The following is a 20631-nucleotide window of genomic DNA, read 5'->3' as shown; positions in this document are numbered from 1 at the left end:
GAAATTAGCTTTAGTAAGGCTGAAAACCCAAGTGAGCATGCCATTGGCGATAGTGGCCCAAAAACTCCCTGAGGTGTTAAAATGAGAAAGAAAGCTTGAATCTTGTACTTCTTCCTCTTATTTATGTGCATTAAGTAAAACACAAACACAAATCAACTGGCTAAATAATCCACCCCAAAAAATGTATAATTATAGGTAGACCAGCTAATTATACCTTGTATAATAAACTTATTTTAGGACAGTTTGTATTCTTTCATACTACTATTTCAGCACACATAATGGTTTTATATATATATATATATATATATATATATATATATATATATATATAATGAGAACATTTGATTTATTTATTAATTTTTATTATAGGCCTATACACATATAATAATTACAAGTACTAACTACATAAGCAGGCCTACCAGTATAAATAGAGGACTTGGGGAAGAAAATAAATTCATGTTCAATTTTAAATAGATGTCCATGTTTTCATCCTACTGTTATTTGGTTGTAACATCATCGTCACTGAGTTACAAATGTTAAAGGGAAAACTACTAATTTTCTACGACTACTGCGTACTGAGTAGGTACTAGTAAACAATAAATTACACTATTACATAACATTTAAAAATTGCCCCGAAGTAAACAGAATACTCTTCCCTTACCAAGATGGCCGCCGTTCCGGCTCGTCAATTCTACTGGCTGAGGCGCAACTTCCGCTCTCGACTCCTCCTTTGTCTGAGTCCTTTCGCTCCTCCGCCTAGTTATTTATTTATTTCCTTTTCGTTTGTGGGGTATATTTTTATATATCCTTATCTCTCGGTTATTGAATGACACTCGATTCCGACACATATATGCCTAAAAGCAAAGCCCCCAAAATGGATGATGTGGACTACAGTAAGTGAAGCGTTGTGTTTCGACTTTCCTTGTTCTCTTGAGCTCTGGGAAGGCGTCATGTAGAAGGATGCTTTGGATATTTTAAAGGTTTAAACGCTAATGTCAGCCGTTTGTTGTCACATCTATGGTTTGTGCAGCTGCAGGACATAATTCAGCCTATCATCAGCAGTCATTGTTCTGGGTTCATTCATGTTTGGCCTCCTTCGGTTGTTTACATCTGTATTGTGTCTGTTGGGTTTATCAGAGGCTGAATAAATTAATGCTAACATGGTGTGTTTCATAGTTTCTTAGAAGCCTTTATTTTTCAGCTGTTCATCACATATGTTTTGGGTGTCATTCTCGGATGTTTCAGTAGTTGTTTATTTTTAGGGAAACCATATACAGATTCAGCCTGATCTTGTCATAACTTAATTTTAAGTGAATTCTAAACTCAATTGTTCTCGTCATCTGTCGTCATCATCTGCCTGCACACTTCATACCTTCCTGGAAGATCCTGGAGATAGGTTTATAAAAATGTCCACAGAGGCCACATTCAAAACCTGGGGTTTAAATAACAAAGGCAGATTGTGCTGAACCCATCATTTGGATGGAAGTAAATATGTAATTGATCTGTGAGTATCTGTCTTGGAGATTGTCTTCTGTTGAAGCTCAAGGTGAAGCTCAAGATCATCTCATTATGAACATTATGAAATATTATAACAATGACCATCAAAAAAAGATTTTTAAAGCATTAGCATATATGTACAAATTTCGAATTTGCAGTTGAAAAACAAAACATCTATCATCAGGTTTTTTTTTTTGTTTTTTTTTTTGTAATTGTTAACCTATTTTCATAATTGTTTAAAATGTTTCGAAACTGCTGTTTTAGAATAAAATGTTTCCTATTTTGAATCTTTTGAAATGAAAACACTTGAAGCAGGATCAGGGGAGTTTGAAACAAGGGATTCATGGTATTTTTGGATGGTTATTTTTACTATTATTTTAAACAAAAAGAAAAGCAAGATAATTTTTTTTTTTTCAGTATTAGTGCAAAATTAGGATTTGTAGATGAAAGAAAAATAGGTTCAAATACCATGAAACTGATGTAATTCGAATTGGCACTTTTTTTTATTTAACTCAATGACTTTAAACATTTTTGTAACTGCTGTTTTAGAATTAAAAAATGCTTATTTTGTACCTTTTTATACAAATAATAAATTACATAAAGTACATCCAGAATTAAAATGAGATTTGATCTGGTGGGATTTAGCACATTATGGCTGAAAGGTGATGATGTTCTGCGAGATTCCCCTTTGTGTCAAACCATGTTTTATTGGACTGTCCATATTTTAATGTGTGTTTGTAGATGTATGAAGTGAAAAAAATAGTCATTTAGTATAAGTTTGCTAGAAAAAGTTTTAGAATTTTTATCATATGTTAATGTAATAAATCTTGTGTAGTATATCTTGTTTGTTTGATGGTTTTTATTGTATTTATAAATTGTATTGTATATGAATAATTAAATAAATAATATAAATATATATATAAAAACATTTGCCATGAAAATAGCCTAAGATAATGACATGGCATTAAATAAATCATATACTATTACTACTATTACACATTTTTTAATTAAAATACTTGAAGTGGAGTTTGGAGGAAAGGGATTGATGTGAGTTGGTACTTTTGGTTCTGTCATCCAAATATAACACAATTGTCATTCTGCTAATTTAAAGTGCAATGGAAATTAATTGTATAATAAGTTGAAAAATGCAAAGCAGAAGCATTTTCATTAGCGATCTCAGACTTTACATCCCATTGTGCTGTATATCACCGACTCAGTTCAGAAAGCAGAAGCCGATGGTGTCATTTTTTATTTTAAGCGATTAGCTTGAGGATTTGAGCTGAAGGTTGTGAAAATGTTGTTTTGCGGGGAGCGTCAGAGTATGTGTCTCTGCCTGCAGGCGCTGCTTTCTGAGCCGCTGTGGGTTTGGCTCTGTTCTGTCCCGGCTTGCTCTCTTTAAACCCTCCAAACACCAGCTGGTGTCGTAACAGACGTCCGTTAGTCCACAGATATCCTCAATATAAACGTCTCCAGTATGCAAACAGTCCCTGCCCATGTGTGCTGGCCCGAATCATGTTTGCATTTCCATCTCACATCATAAAGTGAATGATATTAGACACAGGCCAGCAATTAAGGAATGTCAGGCGCAGCAGGAAAACTGTGGATTTGTGTGAAAGAGGCCTGGATGTATAGTGAATAGGAACGGAATGAAAAGCCTGTGCAGACTGTGTCCTCATTTCATCGCCCTTTCTGTCCCTCCACAGTCCCAGCGGACCTGAGCCCGGAGGAGCGCTCCGAGCTGGAGGAGATCCGGCGCAGGAAGGGAGCGCTGCTTCTGGAGATCCAGCGGCTGAAGGAGGAGCTGAGGGAAGCCATCATAGAGGTGGAGGGGCTGGAGAGCAGCACGGACGGCAGGTCAGTCTCACGTGATGGGAACCGGTTTGTGCTGCTGGTCGTTGTTGCTCCAGTGTTTGCTTTATTTGGTTCTTCAATTTGCCTTCTCTGAGAGATAACACTCAAATGAAAGCACACAGATGTTATCTCTCAGTTGCTGTGTGTACAGTGCAGTCGTTGACATGAACTTGAACTCTGCATGCTGTAGGTTTGTAGAACACTCAAAGACAGGCCTTGTACTTCACCCCTCAAACGTGAAAACGGTATTGATCTCCTCTCTGTTTTTTTTATTTTTGTAGTAAAACATTACAGAAGAGTCGGCATGTGGCCATGGGCAGGAAGAAATTCAACATGGACCCGAAAAAGGTAGGCCGTCCTGTAAAAAAAAAAAAAAAATTGAGCCATTGTTTACCAGCAATAATATCACAGGGTTGCATTTTAATATACAGTTATACAGTGCTCATAATGTTACATACCCCTTGCAGAATATGCAAACGTTTATCATTTCACATAACAGATGGTTATAATAAACGAATTCATAAAAAAATAACCTAGTTCATAAGTTTACATACCCTTGAATCATAGTAATCTGTTGTTTCCTGAATGATCCACAACTGTTTTTCTGTGTTGTGATAGCTGTTCATGAGTAACTGAGCAGTTAAACTTCCTGCTGTTCTTCAGAAAAATCCTCCAGCTCCTGCACATTCTTTGCTTTTCCAGCATCTTCTGCACATTTGAACCCTTTCCAGCAGTGACTGTATGATTTTGAGATCCATCTCTTCACACGGAGGACACTCCCCCAGGGGGATTCATACACCGCTATTACAAAAGGTGGAAATGTTTACTTATACCCAAGAAGGCCACACAATACATTGAAAACTTTTGAACAAATTAAAAAAAAAAATCTTATTTTGTTTAAAGATCATATTTTAAGAAGCTACATAAATACTTAAATGTTTCCCAGAAGACGAAATAAGTAAAATTTACCCTGATCATCCAATTCAAAAAGATTACACCCCCCGACTCTTAATGCATTGTGTTGCCTTGAGCATCAGTAAACGTTTTTACCTTATATAATAGTTATGTATGAGTCCCCCATGTGAAAAGATGGATCTCAAAATCATACAGTCACTGCTGGAAAGGGTTCAATGTGCAGAAGATGTTGGAAAACCAAAGAATGTGCAGGAGCTGGAGGATTTTTCTGAAGAACAGCAGGAAGTTTAACTGCTCAGAAGCTGTAAACTTTTCAATGGGGTCAGTTTTATAAATTCAGTTATTATTTCTCTTGTGGAGAATATATAAATATCTGTTATGTAAAATAGCTTATTCAGAGCAGTATTAAATAATCAATAACATGCGATTTTCATGATACCTCTTATTTTGATCAAATTTATTATAACATTTTGCATATTCACGATTTTTTACGTGTGTTGTTAACTCGCAATTCTGCACTGTTTTACCATGCCTGGAAGTCACTGCTGCGTTAAAAACTGCTCCAGTACCTCACACGATACACAAGGAACACTTTTATGTAACACTTACACTATCTTTTTGCATTGCTTTACTTTCTTCCTTTTCTTTCGCGTATTTGAAAATCCGTCTCTGTCCCACAGATATAATAAATGCGCAAAAATTAAAGAGCTCTGGAATGTTTAGTCGCGCCTCTGTGAAGTTCTCAAGGCACTGCCCCTGGCAACCAATAACGTCTCCTACCGACATGGCCGACCGGCTCAGACCCCTCCCAAATCAACCCAAATCGGCACGTGACTGCTCACTCTTAATAGCCTATACACTACCGCTCAGAAATGAGGACACTTTTTTTAAGTCTCTTCTGCTCATTAAGCCTGCATTTATTTGATAAAAATGTATATAAGTTATATAAGATATTTTATAGGGCTGCTCTGAACTAAGGATTTTTCTGGTTGACTAAAAAGTTTTTCATTTGAAGAATTAGTTGACTAATCGCACGTTTATTAATAAACCATTTAAATCATTATAATAAGCCTTTCATTGCCTACTTAGCCTAATGAGCGCTCAAGTACACATAAAGCTCGCATTTTAATACATTTTAATAATGTATTGATAAACTAGTGCTTTCTTTGTTGAAGTCGTTGACACTGACTCGTCATCTCCTCAGTAGTGATGCGCCTGTATGCATGTTTCACACGGATTACATAATCTGAGATCATCTGTTTTCCATTTGAATTGGTTCATTTGAAAGTAGACACTTCACTTTCTATAGATATATTTTTAATGTATGTTAGGCAAACACATAGAGTTTCAGAGTTTCACGCTCAAGTTCACAGAGACCCAGAACGCAGAAAGTGCATCCTGTTAGTTCTTTATTTTACAAAAGCACAGTGTTTTGTTTGTTATTGTGAGTGCACACAAACATAGTCTTTACAGATTTGAAAGATGTATTACTCTTATCTGTATGACTGGAAATGAGGGACTATGTTAAGAGCAAGTGAGTGCACCAGCGCCTCCATCTGTCTGCAGTGAGCTACTGTTCAGCTTCTGTAAAAGGACTGTATTATCACAAAGACTAGGCTTTAACAATTTTTATTTTATTTTTATGTTAAATCTTATTTTTAGTATTGTTTTTCTTAATTTTTCTACATTTTGTCCTCTGTTTCACAGGGCATTGTGTTCCTAGTGGAGAATGAGCTTCTTAGACACACTTCAGAGGACATTGCCCAGTTTCTGTACAAAGGAGAAGGACTCAATAAAACTGCAATAGGAGACTATCTGGGTGAAAGGTATTGTTAATTATTATCTCGGTTACACTTATATGCTACAAGTATCAAGATTTTTAATTTTTTTAATGACAGTGTAAAAAATAATAAGTTTCGAATTGGTGACAAAAGCAGTTTGATATTTTTGTTGTGAGATATGCTTAGCAGGTACAAAACTGTATCCAAACCATATTTCAGATGCTCAAAAAAATAATTGGCAAGTGGAGTGCATTTGAGATTAATTTAAAGACACATACACATACCCTGCAAACAGTGTGACAGCATGCTAATTACAGTATTTATTTTTTAATAATTTAAAACTAGCCTTGTTGTCACTTGCTTGCAAAATGTAAACTATATTATCGCCCAGCGCTAATCTGCTAAATGCAACTATAATGCATGAAGATATATAAGATATTATAAACATTAACATCATGATTTTATGTAAAGCTACTTTGAAATAATGTGAAAAGCGCTATACAAATGAATCTGATTTGACTTAATCTCGCCAGTCGTGTAGTTAAGTGAAGGCTAGACAGTCACTGAGAACCGAACATATTAAAACATAGATGTTAAAATATGACTCTCCCTCTCTTTCAGGGATGACTTCAATATTAAAGTATTGCAAGCTTTTGTGGATCTTCACGAATTCACGGATCTGAACTTGGTACAAGCCCTTCGGTAAGTCAGCAGATTTTCTGGATGTTTCTTCGTACAAAAATAAACATGGTTGTTGAATAGTATTCATGCAGTTGTTGTGCAGTGCTTGTGTTCCTGATGTGTCCGCACGTTTATGTTTACTACAGGCAGTTCCTGTGGAGCTTCCGCTTGCCCGGCGAGGCTCAGAAGATCGACAGGATGATGGAGGCTTTCGCACAGAGATACTGTCACTGCAATCCTGGAGTCTTCCAGAGCACAGGTCAGACATGCATACATAATTCCCATCGGGTTAATCCGAAATGCACACTGCACAGTATAGTCATAATTAAAAAGGTGTGTCTGGATTTAACGACTTGTGGAATTCAGAGGACAATTCAGAGCTTGTCGACCACAAACCTGTTGCTGCTAGAGTTCAGGAGAGTCAGTCTAGAGTTAGACGCAACATGTCTCTCAGTCCTTAAACTCTGTGTTCTCCTCGCAGACACCTGTTACGTGCTGTCGTTTTCCATCATCATGTTGAACACCAGTCTGCACAACCCCAACGTGCGGGACAAGCCCTCGGTGGAGCGCTTCATCAGCATGAACAGAGGCATCAACGACGGAGGAGATCTACCCGAGGATCTGCTCCGAGTGAGTGTGCACACGCATGAGAAACTCAGTTACTTCTCTCGTGTCCGCTGATGTCAGTGATGAGGGAAACTTAGACGGAGTCCAGTCATAACAATAGAATTTTCTGTTGAATGTCACTGGCATATTTTGCATGAATACATCAAAAGTAAGTCTATATTTTTAACCAAATCATGATATGGACTAGTGTCTGTAAATATTAGAGTGCAAAAAGACTGCTATGACACTCTCAAAGTAATAATAATAATTTAATTTTTTAACTGAGAAGTACCCCACCATTTTTCTTTCATGTTTTAATTTGAACTGTAAACCATTGTTGGGTAAATTACACTCCAAAAGCAATTAATTACTAATTACATCATCGATATTGTATTTAAATTACTTTCCTAATTACTCCGTCTGAAAAGTAATTTAGTTACTCAATAAGTAACTTATTTAAATCGTAAATTTTAGTTAAAATACCTATAAATGTTAAAGCAGAGACAATGGAAAGTTAAACGTGGAACATTATGTTGATATTGTCAGTGAACACATATCGAAGAAGACCCTTTTCAGGTTCGATTGATTTCAGTCTTATCTATAAATGAGTATATTTGGTTATTTTCTCTATCAGAAAATCCTGGAAGTGAACGCGCCGCACACAGAGGGTTAAAGATGCTGCATTCAATTTTAACTTTAATAATAAAATATGATTTTAGAACTGCTGAAATTATTTACAGTATGTAACGCAAGTACTTTAGAAGTAACTGTAATTAAATTACCTAAAAATGAACGGTAATCCCTTACTTGACTTTTTTACTGGATTTGTAATTTAATTACAGTAACTTACGTAGTGACACGTTACACCCAACACCGCTGTAAACTGTGCAGCACTTTGCGAAAACCAAAAGATTCTTTGGTTATTTATTTTCAAATATTAATTAAATGCAATTAAATATTTTTTAAATCAAATTTATTACCATTTTTGTTAATAAATTTGTATTCAATCAAGAAAAATGAAAATGCAGCACATATTGTCTGAGAAATAAAGCATTCCATAGGGTCCCGTTATTGTAAAAATGTTAGTAAATTATTGCATTGTTAAAGTTTTATGAATTAATTTTATTTGTTTGTTACAGTTGTTGCAGTTTAATCAAACCTTTGAAACAGGACCAAAAAAAAAAGTTAAACTTTATAAATTGTTGTTCAGTTGTATACGTTTCTAAAAATGACTAAAATATGAGAAAACTTAAAAATAAACAAATAAATAAATAAAATGATAATATAAGTTGAATTTGGGCATAAATACAGTTAAAATGGCCTTACTCAGGTCTCTGTGTTCCCCCAAATCACAGTCAGTGTTTTTTGTTTGCTTTTAAAAAAAATAATGCATCACATTTAATGTTTTTTAATAATCACTCTTGTTGTTTTCTTCAGAATCTGTATGACAGCATCAAGAACGAGCCCTTCAAGATCCCAGAGGATGATGGGAATGACCTGACGCACACTTTCTTCAACCCGGACAGAGAAGGCTGGCTCCTCAAACTGGGTGAGTCCCACTGATGGATGCCAGGAGCGTTTCGGTGTAACAGAAGTTGTTGGAGGGGTCTCTATCGTTGCCGTCGCATGATTTTTTTCTGTTATTTCAGTGCTGTGCTTTGCTCTGTTTTCCCCAAAAAAAAAAAAAACTTGCAAAACATCACTTCTAATGTGTTTGGCACTTTCAGAGATTTGCTTTCTTTCTGCATGGCGAGCTCTGTGACCTCTCAAGCACTAAAAGCTTTTGAATCTTCTTCCCTCTCCCTGTGTCTGTGTGTTTCTGTTTCCCGTGATCCGTCCCCCGTTCTCTTTTCCCATCTCTTCTGGCTCCTGCTGTGCTTGACCTGTGATTTCTCTGCTGATGCTGGTGCTGTCCACCCTTCAGGAGGTACGTACATCCGTTTCTCTCTCACTAGAACATCACATACATCTCATACTCACACTAACGCCGACTGTAAGAGAGAGAGACGATATTGTCTGTGTATTCTAAGTGGACGCGCATCTGCTGCTTTAAATTCTGGAGCTCATTACAGCAGGATTGATTCTGATTGGTTGGCAATGTTTTAATCATTCATCAGGGAAAAAAAAATCGTTCTGAAAGTGATTCCAACAATATCGTTTCTCTGTACCTTTATCGTTATAGTTGTGGTGTGGACTCTGCTATTCTTTAATATTGAGAACGATTTTTAGAACTATATCTTTATCGTTATCTTTATAGTTATTGTGCTTGGTGTGAACGGGCCTTTAATTTATTAATTAATTATTTTTTTTAATATAGTGTTCCTGTAGCTCAACTGGTAGAGCACTGCGCTAGCAAGCAAGCAAGTGCAAGGTTGGGGGTTCGATTCCCCGGGAACACATGATAAAAAGTTATAGCTTGAATGCACTGTAAGTCGCTTTGGATAAAAGCGTCTGCTAAATGCATAAATTAAATTATTATTTAATTAATTAAATTATTACTGACCACCTACTGGTTTGGTTTCATATTTAAAACTATCATTGCATTTTTCCCAACATTTCTTATTTGTATGATTAAAAAAAATTTAAAACCTTAATCTTATCAAATTCCTGGTGGATTAGAAATGTTGCATTGTAAATGCATTCATGGCACCTCAGCTCCTCATACAGTCTGTAAACACATCTAATGCTACGTCAGATGCAGCTTCTGTGTTTCCTGCAGCGGAGAAGATGAAAGAGTTTGTTGAAACTTTTTTTTGTCTTGGAAGATAACAGTTTTACACAAAGTTAGTGAAAAAAATTAATTTAAGAAACATAGTGGGAAATAATATCTGTTTTGTTACATAATGCAACTAATTTTCATTTAGTTATCATTTCTATCTTTTTTATAGTCACGTAACACTTTATTTTGGATGGAAAGAAAATCGGAAATCTGCAAAAAATCGGAATCGACAGGTCATACTTTAAAAAAAATTGGAATTGCAATTGATTCAGTCGATCCAACATGACAAACATCATCATCTGGATAATTGATAATAAATTTAGTTTGGTTCTTTAAGTCAGGAGACTCCACTAATAATGAAGCGTGTGTAGACGTGTCTTCCTGTATCTGTGTAGTTTAGCAGGCTGACACAGAGGAGATGATTCATTTCTTGTGTGTTTTACACCTCTAATCTGTGTAATCTTCTTTCTCAGGAGGTCGTGTGAAGACATGGAAGAGACGGTGGTTCATTCTGACTGATAACTGCCTCTATTACTTTGAGTACACAACAGTAAGTCAGGAACTCAAAACTCCTCTGTTTAGCTGAATGAGCACTGTGCTGCGTCAGAACTGATGGCACGGTATTTTATGCATAATCATTCTCTGTTTTTAACGTTTTTTTTCATGATTTACTTTACTTCCTTTTATGTAAAGCACTTTGAATTACCATTGTGTGTGGAATGTGCTGTATAAATAAACTTGTAGTGACTGTGTGTGTGTGTGTGTGTGTGTGTGTAGGATAAGGAGCCCAGAGGCATCATACCATTAGAGAACCTGAGCATTCGAGAGGTTGAAGATCCCAGAAAGCCAGTAAGTCTGTTGACATACTCATTACACAGTCAAACACAGCTAATTAAAGGACACTTTTCATAGATCAACTGCAGGTTTCTTTATTGACCGTTAGGGCTGGGCTGTGTATCACAGACAGACTGGTGATAGGATGGTGTTTCTGTGCAGAACTGTTTTGAGCTGTACATCCCTAATAACCGCGGGCAGCTGATAAAGGCGTGTAAGACGGAGGCCGACGGTCGAGTGGTGGAGGGAAACCACATGGTGTACCGGATCTCAGCTCCCACCCCGGAGGAGAAGGACGAGTGGATCCACAGCATCAAGTGAGTGACCCGTCAGCGCTGGACGGGTTCAGGACGAGCTCAGAGGAAACAGAGCTGAGGACTGTTAACAACAAGGGGCGCAAATGGAAACATTTATTTAACCTGACTACAGTCCAAACTTTTATCAGCCTCTGACAAATGTTTGCATAACTGCAGTAGATTTGCATTTCCTGATAGGAACCGCATTATATATGCTAGTGTACTTCTTACTAATACTACTGTCAAGTCTTCTAATATGTCCCTCACCAGCAGAATACTAAAGGTTTGAAATCTGGTGCAGATGCTGATATTTTATTGGACAAAAATAAGATAATAGCAGAGCATAGCAGATACTTACCGTATTTTCCGGACTATAAGTCACTTTTTTTTTGGCTGGTCCTGCGACTTATTTATCAAAATTAATTTGACATGAACCGAGAGAAATGAACCAATAGAAAACATTACCGTCTCCAGCCGCCAGAGGGTAATATTTTCTCTTGGTTCTTGGTTCTGTAAATAAATGCGACTTATGTTTTTTTCCTCGTCATGACATATTTTTTGGATTGATGCGACTTATACTCAGGTGCGACTTATAGTCCAAAAAATACGGTACATAAAATGATTTCAATATGAGTTGTCACTCTATATCTATCTATATCTATGTTCTCGTAAGATAATGTTTAAATGATCAGAAAACATATAATGCAATGCAAGATGATGATGATGATTGAGAGACGAACAAGTAAACGCTCCTCAGAAGATCCTGAGGATCAGATTTGAGACTCTAGAACATGATTGATGGAGAATCAAGTAAAGCTGAGCTGCTTCAGTCCAGGAAGAGTTCATCTGGAGATATTACTGACCTTATTCTGACCTGTACTTGATCAAAATCACTCAAGATTTGACACGAGGAGCACCAGCTGAAGCAAATGCACCAATTACTCTAAAATAAGTTTTACTTGATAAAAAAAAAAAAAAAACTTTTAGTGAGACATTGTGTCTGATTGTGTGCGACCGGTTTAACAGCAGGGTTTTGATCGTGCAGATCATTTAGAGGAATTAGAAGTGTGCATGCAATACAATAGACATGAGATGATCTTGTGTGTTGTTTCAGATCCGCTGTGAGCGTGGACCCCTTCTACGAGATGCTTGCAGCCAGGAAGAAACGCATTTCTCTAAAGAAGAAAGAAGAGCAGCCCTGAAAGTCCTCCGCTCCTCCTCAATCCATCCATCCATACGCTCCCTCCATCCTCTGGGAAACCAGTGATCCTTCATTAAGGTGGCTCTCATCCTCTCATCAGATCAGTCTGTTAATCTGGTTCATGGAGAGATGGATGTCGTTTGGGAAGCAGAACGACATCATCTCGGGTCTGGATTGCGGTGGTCTGGACTGCAGCTCTTATCTCCACACTTCTCCTACACTTGCACACTACACAGTGTTATTCACGATCACACTAGTCTGTACAGATTCTCGCTGTGTTATGCTGACGTTGAACCTGCATTATTCTCCATCCTCATCTCACAGCTCCAGTTCCTGCTATTTACAGCGTTGCACTGTGAAGTTCTTACACAAACAGGGTAGACGTCCAAACAGCCTGATCGGTGTATTCATCTTCTTCATCATCTTCATCATCAGGGACGGATCTAACGAGCCTTTAGCAGAGACAAGCGGGACGTTTGCTTCACGCTGGAGGCTTTTGTTAGTTCAGTCGCTGGTGATTTACTGAGTCTGTTCTGCTGCCTGTCTTAATGTTATTTCGTCTGAACTGACGCTATTTATCTCAGACTTTTTTTACGTTATAAATGAAGATGTAAATGAAGGTGTTCACACCACATATCGAGCGCTACTGAGTTCACCTGTTATATATCACTTCAGCATATCTGTGAAACAGGATATGCGTTTTACACTAATGTTGGTATCGGCCGCATGGTATTCCCACCGGTGATGTCACTTCCTGTGTACAGTTGTGTTTTCCTCCACTGACCCATCAGAACATCTGTAGGAACGCACGTCATTACATGTGAATCCTCGAATAAGCTCCTTCACTTTGAGAAAAGAGCCTTAAAAGTCCCACAGCCCTGTTTCTGAATGTTCTTACACTAGTGTTTCAACTGAACTCACGAAAACATGTCCAGATTATACCGCACACTAACAGAACAGATTTTGTGTCATAAAAATGCTGATTTGTATTTATTTATTTTTATTATTATTTGGCATTATTTCCATAACCAAGCAGCACATTTCCTCCTGGATGCATACAGGCGTTTGGTGGGGTGATATCGAATTTTAAATTTTTCTGAAATTTGGAACGAAATTTGACTCATGATCTTGACAGACTCGGTGAGATTCGCTCTCTGACTTTTTCCTACCATAAGCAAAATAAAAAATGTAAAAAGATGTTATTAAAGGACTGATTTTGGTATTTGCTGAAAATGTACTCACCCACAGTCCATTCGAGATTCTTCTTCATCAGGTTTGTAGAAATGTAGCATTGCATCAGTGTCTCATCAATGGATGCTCTGCAGTGAATGGGTGCCGTCAGAATGAGAGTCCAAACAGCTGATAAAAACATCACAGTAATTCAGAAATGTTTTAAAGATGGATTTGTTTTAACTTCAAACTGTTGAATATATGAGTCTATAATGCATAACAACACTTCCTCCAGTGAATCAATCATCTGGTCTGAATCAGGAGAGAAATCTGCACAGATTTACCTGATGAAACCGCTCTAACAGGCTGGATTTTCATGTAGGTTTTCACTGGAGGAAGTGTTATTATGGATTATGGACTCATTAAATTAGTTATAAACGTCTTAATGCTGGATTTGTTTCAGCTTTTGTCTTTCTTCAGATGTTAACTGATGGACTGGAGTGCTGTGGATGTTTTTTTAGCTGTTTGGACTCTCATTCTGACGGCACCCATTCACTGCAGAGCATCCACTGATGAGACACTGATGCAATGCTACATTTCTCCAAATCTGTTGCCATCAAGCCTGAGAGTGAGTGCATTTTCAGCAAATGTTCATTTTATGGTGAGCTATTCCAATTTGAAGTCCTATCTTCCCGAATGTGTTTGCTATGGCAGAGAACGACGTGTCATGAAAAGATCCCGATCCTGATGTGTACCCGCCGAAGCGATGACCTGCTGCTTGTGTGAACACTAGTCACTCCTCTTACTCAGTGCTGTCTGTTGGGTTTGAAGGAGTCCATGGCAGCTTTTTCCACTGTACTTTATATTTTGTCTTTTCTGTTTATAAATACATGTTGTTATGATTGTTTACAACACAAATTGATGGCATTTTTATTTATTGTTTTTTAGTTCTTTCTTTCTATGTGAGAATTAAGGATGGGGGTTGCATGTTGTACTGAACTGAAATATCTTTCTGTAAAGGGTGAATCTGATGCCAGTGTTTCGGGCGACTATTAGCGCTCTGTATTTCTACACTCACATGAACCTGCTGGTCAAAGAATTGGCATCGCTGTTAAAATAGGCTACAGATTACGTGTGGTCACAGAATCAGAAATGAGATAATCCATAAAGGTCTTTAAAATGACTAAACATACAGAACACTAATAGACTCGCCTGGAGTCTAATATAATAACTGCTCAATTTAAATATACTAATTATGAAACGGTTAATACTGAGAGTTGTTTGGCAGTGCATATTGCTCGACTTTTGTGATTTTTCCCAATTAATATAAAGCTTGGCTGTAGTAATTGAGACCTATTTAATAGTTTGGGGTTAGAATCTGTGTTTATATGGCACTTTACTAGAGTTCAGCACAAACCACAGCTTGTTTTACTCTCTATGAGTATGTACGTAACTAGTACTGCAGTTCTTGAACGGTTTAAGCTTCACTGCACGTTTAGGATGCCAGTATTCAGCATCCGTAGCGAATCGTTTGAAGTGAATCTGCTTCACATTGTGTTGTGTGCGAAGCCACAGGCCGTCCGTATATGACCGAGAGACTCCAAGTGTTACATAGCATACATTCCTTGATATATAAGCTATGCGTTTAAACTCATATTTCAGGCATGACGTGGTCTGATGAAGACGCTAGAATGACTTGAATTTGTTTTGGAGACTCTTGATGAGAAGTGCAAAGGTGCCAAAGCCTCTCAGCTAGTCTGTAAACACAGTAAGACAAGTGAAAGCATTTCCTCTTCCTCCTCTTAGTTTTCTCTCCTGGCTTCTGATTGGCCACAGAATGGTACAGATGTTGGAAAATTCATGTAGCAAAAGGAAAACTCAGTTATGGTACACTGGTGCCAATCAACTCTAATAAACAAAATGGATAAAAATATTCACATTGTGTGTACTTTTATTGATTGCTGCCTATGAATCGTATTATTACCAAACATGGGGTATTTTATTAAACATACAAAATAGAAACTGTGAGTATTCAACCTCTTTCATAAGATATCAGAGATTCACTTTATTTTGAGGGTCCCTTTAACACTTTCTAGTTCAAGTTCAAGTTTGTTTATTTCTAGAGCACATTTACTTCCATTGTTTTTAGCCAACCAAAGTGCTGTACAATAATCACAACAAAATACATAATGACCCAACTACGTCACTATCAACAATCAACTAAGGAAAATGGGGCAGCTGTGGCCAAATGGTTAGAGAGCCGGACTAGTTACCCGAAGGTCGCTGGAGTCTCGGTGCTGGCAGGAGTTGTAGGTGGGATGGAGTTAATGAACAGCACTCTCTTCCACCCTTAATACCCAAGGCTGAAGTGCCCTTGAGCGAGGCACTGAACCCCCAGTTGCTCCCCAGGCGCTGGATCTATAGCTGCCCACTCCAACTCCTTTGTGGACCGCTGCCTGACACCCACTGCGGAGTGAGACCTGTGTGTAGGAAACAATTGCCCATCCCACATCTCCTCCCGAGGGCTACCTGGTTGATCCTGCCAGTAACATATGCTTGTCTCAAAGATTAAGCCATGCAGGTCTAAGTACACATGGCCGGTACAGTGAAGCTGCTAATGGCTCATTAAATCAGTTATGGTCCCTTTGATCATACATGTATACATGCAAATGAGTCCCGACCCTCCCTCATGGGTGGTGACGTGTGCATTTATCAGATCCAAAACCCATCCAGGGTCTGGGTTTTTCCAGGGTCTGAGTTACTCTAGATAACCTTGGGCTGATTGCGCACTCCCCGCAGCGGCGGCGACTCTTTTGAATGTCTGCCCAATCAACTTTTGATGGTACTTTAGGCATCTACCATGGTGACCACTGGTAATGGGGAATCAGGGTTTGATTCCAGAGAGGGAGCCTGAGAAACGGCTACCACATCCAAGGAAGGCAGCAGGCGCGCAAATTACCCATTTCCGACTCAGAGAGGTAGTGACGAAATATAACAATCCAGGTCTCTTTCGAGGCCCTTTAATTGGATTGAGCATATCCTAAACCCATGGGCAAGGACCCACTGGAGGGCAAATCTGGTGCCAGGAGCGATGGTAATTCCAGCTCCAATTGCGTATGAAGGTTAAAAAACTTGTAGTTGAATCTCAGGAGTGGGCTGGTCGTAAGCCGCGAGACGAGCCACCACCTATCCTGGACCCTGCCTCCCTGTGCCCCCCGGATGCCCTTAACTGGGTGTCCAGTCACTTCAAAGCCCGGAGCGTTTAATAAAAAAAAATAGGGTGTTCAAAGCAGGCTGCTTGTCGCAGCTGAATACTGCAGCTAGGAATAATGGAATAGGACTCTGGTTAACTTTTGTGGGTTTCTGGAACCCAGGGCCATGATTAAGAGGGACGGCGGGGGCATTCGTATTGCCATTCGTATAGATGTGAAATTCGTGGACCGGCGCAAGACGGATGAAAGCGAAAGCATTTGCCAAGAATATTTTCATTAATCAAAAACGAAAGTCGGAGGTTCGAAGACCATCAGATACCATCGTAGTTTCGACCGTAAATGATGCTGATCCGGCCTTATTCCCATGACTTACTGGGCAACGTGCCGGTCTTTGGGTTCAACACGGGAAACCTCACCCGGCCACTGAAAGGATTGACAGATTGATAGCTCTTTTCTCGATTCTGTGGGTGGTGGTGCATGGCCATTGTTAGTTGGTGGAGCGATTTGTCTGGTTCATTCTGATAACTAATGAGACTCTGGCTTGTTAAATAGTTACGCGGCCCCGTGCTGTCGGCATTCAACTTCTTAGAGGGACAAGTGGCATTTAGCCACGCAAGATGGAGCAATAACTGGTCTGTGATGCCCTTAGATGTCCGTGGGCAGCACACGTGCCACAATGGGCAGATAATCTTGTGTCTGAACCCCGATCATGATCGGGACTGGGGATTGAAACTATTTCCCATCAAAAAGGAATTCCCAGTAAGAGCGGGTCATAAGCTTGTGGGCCCAGGTGGAGCGCCGAGAAGATGATCAAACTTGACTATTGGAAGTAAAAGTTGTAACAAGGTTTCTTTAGGTGAACCTGCAGAAGGATCATTAAGGTTGGCCCGGCAAAGGCGAATGCCGTCTGCAAAAGGGTTCGGAGGCCGGGGGTGCACGAGAGTTGGAACCGAAGGGTGCGTCCGGGGTCAAGACCCCCTTTTAATTCCCATACCCGTGTCTGTGGATAAAGGCCTCTAAACCTCTAACAAAAACCTCTTATGCCCCCTCCGTCCTCCTAAGTGCAGACCGCCCTTGGTGTCACACCTCGTCTGCGCGAGGACCAGAGGTCCTCCTCTCCACGACTGCTAGTGGGTCTGAACTGAACTGATTTAATGAGCCATTCACAGCTTCACTGTACCGGCCATGTGTACTTAGACCTGCATGGCTTAATCTTTGAGACAAGCATATGTTACTGGCAGGATCAACCAGGTAGCCCTCCACACGAATGGGTTCTGTGACCACACGTAATCTGAAGCCTATTTTAACAGCGATGCCAATTCTTTGACCAGCAGGTTCATGTGAGTGTAGAATCAACTTTTGATGGTACTTAAGGCATCTACCATGGTGACCACTGGTAATGGGGAATCAGGGTTTGATTCCAGAGAGGGAGCCTGAGAAACGGCTACCCAGCCAAGGAAGGCAGCAGGCGCGCAAATTACCCATTTCCGACTCAGAGAGGTAGTGACGAAATATAACAATCCAGGTCTCTTTCGAGGCCCTTTAATTGGATTGAGCATATCCTAAACCCATGGGCAAGGACCCACTGGAGGGCAAATCTGGTGCCAGGAGCGATGGTAATTCCAGCTCCAATTGCGTATGAAGGTTAAAAAACTTGTAGTTGAATCTCAGGAGTGGGCTGGTCGTCAGCCGCGAGACGAGCCACCACCTATCCTGGACCCTGCCTCCCTGCGCCCCCCGGATGCCCTTAACTGGGTGTCCAGTCACTTCAAAGCCCGGAGCGTTTAATAAAAAAAAATAGGGTGTTCAAAGCAGGCTGCTTGTCGCAGCTGAATACTGCAGCTAGGAATAATGGAATAGGACTCTGGTTAACTTTTGTGGGTTTCTGGAACCCAGGGCCATGATTAAGAGGGACGGCGGGGGCATTCGTATTGCCATTCGTATAGATGTGAAATTCGTGGACCGGCGCAAGACGGATGAAAGCGAAAGCATTTGCCAAGAATATTTTCTTTAATCAAAAACGAAAGTCGGAGGTTCAAAGACCATCAGATACCATCGTAGTTTCGACCGTAAATGATGCTGATCCGGCCTTATTCCCATGACTTACTGGGCAACGTGCCGGTCTTTGGGTTCAACACGGGAAACCTCACCCGGCCACTGAAAGGATTGACAGATTGATAGCTCTTTTCTCGATTCTGTGGGTGGTGGTGCATGGCCATTGTTAGTTGGTGGAGCGATTTGTCTGGTTCATTCTGATAACTAATGAGACTCCGGCTTGTTAAATAGTTACACGGCCCCGTGCAGTCGGCATTCAACTTCTTAGAGGGACAAGTGGCATTTAGCCACGCGAGATGGAGCAATAACTGGTCTGTGATGCCCTTAGATGTCCGGGGCAGCACACGTGCCACAATGGGCAGATCATCTTGTGTCTGAACCCCGATCATGATCGGGACTGGGGATTGAAACTATTTCCCATCAAAAAGGACTTCCCAGTAAGCGCGGGTCATAAGCTTGTGGGCCCTGGTGGAGCGCCGAGAAGATGATCAAACTTGACTATTGGAAGTAAAAGTCCTAACAAGGTTTCCTTAGGTGAACCTGCAGAAGGATCATTAAGGTTGGCCCAGCAAAGGCAAATGCCGTCTGCGAAGGAGTTCGGAGGCCGAAGGGTGCACGAGAGTTGGAACCGAAGGGTGCGTCCGGGGTCAAGACCCCCTTTTAATTCCCATACCCGTGTCTGCGGATAAAGGCTTCTAAACCTCTAACAAAAACCTCTAAGTCCGTCCGTCCTCCGTCCTCCTAAGTGCAGACCGCCCTGGGTGTCACACCTCGTCTGCGCGAGGACCAGAGGTCCTCCTCTCCACAACTGCTAGTGGGTCTGAACTGAACTGATTTAATAAGCCATTCACAGTTTCACTGTACCGGCCATGTGCACTTAGACCTGCATGGCTTAATCTTTGAGACAAGCATATGTTACTGGCAGGATCAACCAGGTAGCCCTCGGGAGGGGGTGTGGGATGGACAACCACAGCGCACTTGTTTCCTACACATGGGTTTTCCCCACCTGCTCCGGAGCCTTGGGGAGGGTGGATGTATTTCGACTCCCCAGGCCACGGCAAGGGTGCGTGGGCCAGGCAGCATTCCACAAACCCCTGTATGTATCAGTTTCCATCCCAGTCGGGGGAACGTCTGCATGGATATGGATGCCAATACTACTTGCAATGTCTTTGACAATGATAACTTATATATATATAATTTAATAGTTATATTTATTCATTTTTACATTTAAACATCAGAAGTCTAAACGAACATCATTCTGATTTCGTTTCTCTTCTATCTAACTTAAGTTATCATTTCGATGTGATTGGGTGTAGTGAAACCTGGATCAATGAATTTTCAAATGCCAAACTACTAAACCTTGATGGATACAATCTACACATTACGAACAGACCAAATAGAAAAGGTGGAGGGGTAAATATCTGTGATTTTTGTTTAGAGGATGCTCATTGTGAGCCTTTATTCATTGAGATCAACAATTATGACAAAACATTTATCGTTGGTGTAATCTATCATCCACCAGACTCTGCTCTTGATACCTTTTATTGTAAACTGGAAGATCTATTACATAAGCTGAATAATAAAAAAATAAAAGAATGTATACTTATGTATTACACTACAACATTGAAATTTCTAAGATGGGGAAAAACCTGACTTCATGAACACATTGCATTCCTCCTCTTTTTTCCCCACCATTGACAGATAAGTTGCATTTTGTTCTCATTTGTACAGTGTATAGGAAAACGTATGATTTAATTAAATTTTGAATTAGATTGAGTTTTTTAGTTATCACTTCAGTTTGTTTTAATTTGTC

At 39.8% G+C, this 20631-nt stretch overlaps 1 protein-coding gene across 1 annotated transcript; it reads left to right on the top strand.

Moving 5' to 3' along the window:
* The first annotated feature begins 701 nt into the window (after nucleotides 1-701).
* Nucleotides 702-13677, top strand: LOC113059707 (cytohesin-2-like). The gene is made up of 12 exons (XM_026228250.1): nucleotides 702-893; nucleotides 3201-3351; nucleotides 3630-3696; nucleotides 5971-6089; nucleotides 6666-6746; nucleotides 6872-6984; nucleotides 7207-7355; nucleotides 8769-8880; nucleotides 10524-10600; nucleotides 10828-10899; nucleotides 11047-11201; nucleotides 12295-13677. Exons 1-12 carry the CDS (start codon nucleotides 827-829, stop codon nucleotides 12380-12382), a joined length of 1251 nt encoding a protein of 416 aa, XP_026084035.1. The 5' UTR covers nucleotides 702-826; the 3' UTR covers nucleotides 12383-13677.
* Nucleotides 13678-20631: the final 6954 nt, after the last annotated feature.

The sequence above is a fragment of the Carassius auratus genome, chromosome 41 (assembly GCF_003368295.1).
Source record: "Carassius auratus strain Wakin chromosome 41, ASM336829v1, whole genome shotgun sequence".
NCBI lineage: Eukaryota > Metazoa > Chordata > Actinopteri > Cypriniformes > Cyprinidae > Carassius > Carassius auratus.
The sequence above is the reverse complement of the archived record's forward strand: the minus strand, read 5'-3'. Positions and strand labels throughout refer to the sequence as shown.